Source organism: Cyprinodon variegatus, unplaced genomic scaffold (assembly GCF_000732505.1).
Source record: "Cyprinodon variegatus isolate N-32 unplaced genomic scaffold, C_variegatus-1.0 Scaffold778, whole genome shotgun sequence".
NCBI classification, from domain to species: Eukaryota; Metazoa; Chordata; class Actinopteri; order Cyprinodontiformes; family Cyprinodontidae; genus Cyprinodon; species Cyprinodon variegatus.
Genome location: NW_015151231.1, coordinates 304,376 through 310,322, shown reverse-complemented (window position 1 = coordinate 310,322; position 5,947 = coordinate 304,376). Strand labels below are relative to the sequence as shown.

The following is a 5,947-nucleotide window of genomic DNA, read 5'->3' as shown; positions in this document are numbered from 1 at the left end:
TTCTCTAAGTTCATCTGCTTCCAAGCAGATACAGACGATAAGACAGGTAAACAAATGTAATCTCCTTGTTTCAGAATAAAAGGCTTATTGATTTTTCTTTTCAAAGAAATGTAAACACTTGAGGCTTTATATATATATATATATATATATATATATATATATATATATATATATATATATATATATATATATATATATATAGGTTATAACATTTTCAAAAATTTGCTTATTTATTTTTTTTCAAGTAAAATTCACGTTAGAGTTCATGCATCAAATCTAACTTATAGCTATTATGAAGGTGTATTTGAAATATTTTTGAATATGCGTAAGCAATTTTTTGTATTTCTTTGGAAAATTCAGACGTTGATTTGCTTTTATTTTGACAGGTCAAGCAGGAAACTATGTTAAGTGTGAATCTCCTGCACTTGACACAGCTGATAATGAGCGCTCCTCTGGTTGAAGGCTCACACACTGAGAACAAGTGATAGGAGGCAAACTAATGCGCGCTGGCAGCCGATCAACTCATTATAGCGCCTGAATCTCTGATTTTGCATGTTTGAAAATAAAAAGTAATTAACCTTTGTGGCTCGGAGGGCATGTTTAGTGAAAAGAAGGCTGAATCTTTCACATAATTTCCAATATTATTCTCCATTCTGAGCATCATCTGTGTTTTGGGAAATTGCGCACAGAATCTCCACCGCGTCAGAGGAGTCAGACTGCGACACCAAGATGCCTTAAAGCTGGAATCCAACTTTTCCGCGGAGTTCCTATGGAATATAGTCCGTTTTTACTCGGCTTCCATGTTGTGCCATCATCCCACGTGAGGAATAAACTCTTCGTTTTCTGCATCATGTTGTCTCTCTGGGTCTACATGATATACTGCTGCGTTGGCTACTGCTCCACAGTCCCGAACCTGACGCACGGCTCAGTGCGCAGACGAGACAGCCGAGGCTCCTCTCTAGGAGCGTCCAGAGACCTACTGAATAACGAGAATGAGTTGGACAGCAGAGGAGACGACTGGGAAGAAGTAAGAGGTGAAGCGAAGGCGCTGGATGATATGTCAGGTTTTCTTAATGAGACGGAGAGTAAAAAGTTGCCCCAGGCCATTATAATCGGGGTGAAGAAAGGAGGAACCCGAGCGCTGCTGGAGTTTCTGCGCCTGCATCCAGATGTAAGGGCGGTGGGAGCAGAGCCGCACTTCTTTGACCGCAACTACGACAAGGGACTGGAGTGGTACAGGTATATATATTTATATAAATCCTTTTAAGAGTCAGACTCTTTAAATGCATTTGATCTAATGTCCATGGAGCAACGAGATTGTGGCTCAATATTGAAATAGCGCAGTTCTGACCCAAACTTTCAGCTGTTGCATGGATATTTAAATTATCTTTAGTGGCAGATATGTGTGGGTGTGTGTGTGTGTGGCACCATTTAGGAAGGAAACAATTAATTTGTTTTTTTAAGCAAGACATGATAAAAATAAGCTGATAAAGACATTTTTTTTTAACTTTATGGGCATAGCTCTAGCAAAAAAAGGTTGAACATCTCAGGTTTTCAGAGAGCTTGATAGGGGAATGATATCTCCCTCTCAAACTGGGATAATGATATTTTGTATTTTATCTGTTTCAGTCTGGACTCTGGCAGCAGATTTTTAGATGTGCGGCTGTTTAATTTTCATGTAGGGTTTGATTCCATGTTCACACCAAAGTTTCTTTATGAAGATTGAGTCTATGTTAAACCCTAACCAGACATTTATTTAACCAAAAAAAAAAGGACTTCTGTCTTTTCTGAATTAAGCTTGAGGAAGTTGTGGCTCATTAATAGTAAGGCCAAAAGGAACTATTATGTTCTGTGTTTATAAAATGAAAGAATGACCACCAGTGACATCATCATAGTAAAACATTTTAGCCCATAACCTGAGTTTTTAGTTACAGAACAAACTTAATAGAGCCTAAAGAATCCCACCTGTGATTGTGTTTTTTAAAATTATTTATTTAAATATATAAAACACACAAAATAGTGCTGGTCTCATATAGATACACACATACTTACTCTGATGCTGTATAGGTGCTCATAAAGCAAAGAAACAACTTCCAGGTTAAATAACCGGACATTAATTTTGAACATACCGGTATCTTAAAAACACTACCCTTTTTTTTTTGCAAATCAGTGGCTCCAAAATACAAAATTATTCAAACAAACACCCTTCCTTTATCCATCTTTTATTATTCCATTACACCTTCCTGGGGATCTTTATTAAATTTTTGTTGTTTATGCATACAACTTTTTGTTGAGATATGATTGGTACAGTTTTATGGAGCACAGAAGATATATATTAGGCTTTGTGGCCAATAAAAATGGGTCTGGTCCTGCCTATACCTATGCATATTATTATAAGAGCCAAGTTTATTAAGGTCTCAAAGGTATATTTCAATATACATCTTATAGTTGAATTAAGGACAGATTTTTGCACATGCAATGACCCTGCAATTTGTGTTACCACCAAATCTAATCCTTGAAAAGCCTTAAAAAAAAAGATATTCATGGAACCTTGTTTACTTTAACTTTTTTAGCTTACTGTAAAATTTCTCAACCCCTCTTATTCTGAACACCTCATTCATAAAAGCTGAATGGTTTATAGAGAGCTGGTCTAAAATTAAGCAAGTTTAACACCTGCTTAGGGCTATCAAATTCACATAACAGAAAATATAGCGGTGGTATAAATACAAGGGGAGAGTGTCATTATTTCAAAGCTGTATTAAAAGGGTGATTTTTTGACCTAACTTTGTTATTTAATTTTAATTTTTGGTTTAGGTCACCTATTATACAAACTGTAGAAAGAAGAACAAAGAGCAAGGTTTTTATGGTCAGCATTAGAATAGCTCTTCAATCAATATTCTAAGTCTTAAAAAACCTGCAGTTAATTTGAAAGCATGCACCAATTTGGGCTCAGAGTCTATATTTGCCATTTCTGAGGTGTTCTGTTGTAAAAAAAAAAAAAAAAAAGCTGGTTTCACTTTACAATAAAAGATAACTAATTTATACACTGAGATTATGCAAACTGCTCTTTAAACGTTTAAACGTCGTTTTCTATCAAAATCTCACTCAACTGAATAAAAAACTTGGATTTCCTCATTAATATGTCAGGCAAATGTCATGAACTATATTCATTGAACAAAGATCTGTTAATTTTGTTTTCCTTTGCCAGGCCCCTGGAACTTTGCCAATGGATTCTGACCCCTATCTCTCCAACCAGAGAAAACCCTGAGTTTAAACAGTGGTAGAAGTTACATAATGTAGACAGACTAAAGTGTCCTGAAGGAGTATTAAATGCACAAAGTTGCACGGTATTGATTCAGCTGCAGTAATTTCTTTTGATCTGTTATCCAAACAGACATCAGTGTCAAGAACAGTCATCTGGGATCTGCAGTTGCTTGCATGTTCAGCACTGCGTAATGCAACATTTTTATTCCCTGTCATGGCAACGGATGTCCTTGTTCTGCGTTTCAGTGTGCAGGCTCTTTGCAAACTGCACAAACACAACTTACTGCTTTCAGTGATAATTATGTATATGCGCTTTTCATTCTTGCTAAATTATATTTCTGAAACTTGTTGATGGAACATGTATACTAAATGTTACCTGAAATGGTTTTTCTCTAGACCAGAGCACATAAAAAAAAATCTAATACACAATCGCCTCAGGTGACTGCGCTCAGGGATCAAAAGGGAATGTCAAAGGATCTAGACACAGCTTCAAAGCTGGCTCCATGATGCTACAATGAAGGAAGTGAAGCATTTTTCAAGGGGCTTCGCGCTTAAACTCCTTTAAGAATTTCCGACAGATAGCGGACATTGGAGGAGTTAGAGAAGCCACTCCTTTGTTCATTTGTCCTGCTGACTGAGCATCAAGAAAAGAAGGAAACTGCCCTGTGTTTAAAAAAGCTTTTTTCCTAACCATTGTGCTTCATATTCATGGCAATTCCAGAATTAAAGACATTTTTTAATCTGGATTTCCAATTTTGTTTTGCATAGAAAGGAGGTAAACGCTATGCCGTACTTTTAATATTATTATTATTATTATTGATACCTCAAAGCTGTAGTATTTTTATGTAAAGTTATCAAATTACAAGAATCAACAAATTAAAATCCTTTTTGGGCAAACATTTGATACAAACTCTTAGAGGACACAGTAAATCACCTGACAGGCAAGAGTTCGGTTGATCAGTATCATGGAAACCACACAAACGTCCAGTGATTTGTTCCCAATATGTTTCATTATGTTGTTACTCTCTGGACTAATGATAAGCAGTCTCTTGGGGAGAGGAGCTGTCCATTGGGTGGGCTTGTTGGCTCCTATGGTGGGACTGAGTTGTGCCCATCCTCCTTGAAGCCCCACACAGAGGATGGGCCTTCTCACAGCAGGACGCTGTCCACATTCTAATATGTTTTCACCCTTTCGAAGAAAAAACAGAAGAAGACAGGCGATTGTGCACGCTTACTAACATGCAACTCCTAAAAGCCGTGGGAACTGCTTCCTCTGGCACCCCTCCTTTCCTCATCAATGGGATAACTTCCTCCCATGTATCTTATTTTTGGACAGATTAACTACTCATTTGATAGACCAAGACCTAGATTAGGCTCCTTTGGGTTCTATACAGTAGATGCAACTTAATTGCTGTAATCATGTTTTTCCTCTTGAGACTCCAAATAAAGAACAAAGAGAAGCTTTCTTACAAACTCACTGAGGGTGTCAAAGAAGATGGCCTAATCCTCCACAGAACCCCAGGGGAGCTTAGTGCATGCCAGTGGCAGATAGAGGGCAGTAAATTTAAACAGAGCCTTTTCTTACTGTTGCGCTATGGTGCTCAAGTAAAAGGGGATGCTGTAGGACCCCCGAGGGCTGCATTAACCCTGACAATAAAGGAGCAGACAATTAGTGTGAAACATGTTTTCTCTGCCTTCACTTTGTATGCAAATGTGCTCAGAAGGGTGAAAGTGCCCTTTGACAAAGCCCAGTAGGAGTTCATCAGAAAGAAGCAGTCATTGGAACCTGCCCCTTAAAAAAATCTTTATAAGCTATGTTTAAGTGTTTTAACCTCAAATTCAACTTCCAGAAAACAGTGTTTAAAAAATCGCGATTTCCCTAAAGCAGGTTCGTTTTAGACTTCTTTGCTTACACTGCAGTTTTAGCTGAAAAAGAAAGAGGAAGGGATTCAAAGTAAAACATCAGCATTACAAACATTACGTTGACAGGAAAAGAAGAACCAGAATTGATAATTAGATGCTTTTATGAGGCAGTTCACATACCAAGGTTTAAGACTATTTTCCACAAATCAAACTACAACTTTCACAAATATTTTGTTGAAATGCACCATATAATAAGTCTTAATTGGTTCTGACATGTTTGTCCCTAATAGACTTGAAAATAAACATTTTTCCCTTATTCATGCATCACAACTAAGAATGTTTTATGCATTATCCATGTACATCTACTTCCATGCTCTATTCGGTAAGATGCAATATAAATCAGAAAAAACTTTTCAAAACTCTTTTGCTTTTGACATAGAGCTCCAAGTAATCATGTAGGGAAAAAAAAATAGGATAAATGTCTCATTTATGTAGAATCGAAATGAGTATATTGTAACTGGTCTTTCATAAAACTTGTTCAACTTTTCCCATAAACGTGCTAACAAAAAAAACAAAAAAAACACTATGGAGCATTTTGAGATACTTCAAAATGCTTTTTTGGAGCATTTTGAAGTATCTCTTTCGGAGATTGAAGAAGAAAACAGCACAATCTGAATACAATTTGAAGTTTTTGTGCTTTCATGATGAGATTTTTGTGATAAAGTATAAATGAATGAGGTGGGAAAAAAGCTTTTTTGAATAGCTTCTGGCATAGTGAATATTACCTCACATTACTAATCACCTTAAATGCAGCTTTAGA

At 36.6% G+C, this 5,947-nt stretch overlaps 1 protein-coding gene across 1 annotated transcript in view; it reads left to right on the top strand.

The window, feature by feature from the left end:
• The first annotated feature begins 483 nt into the window (after nt 1–483).
• LOC107098445 (heparan sulfate glucosamine 3-O-sulfotransferase 3B1-like) overlaps nt 484–5,947 on the top strand; it is an 18,394-nt gene continuing 12,930 nt past the window's right edge. The window contains exon 1 of the mRNA XM_015396148.1: nt 484–1,239. Within this exon, the coding sequence (XP_015251634.1) occupies nt 770–1,239 (470 nt within the window). The 5' untranslated portion in view covers nt 484–769. The remainder of the gene's footprint in view (nt 1,240–5,947) is intronic.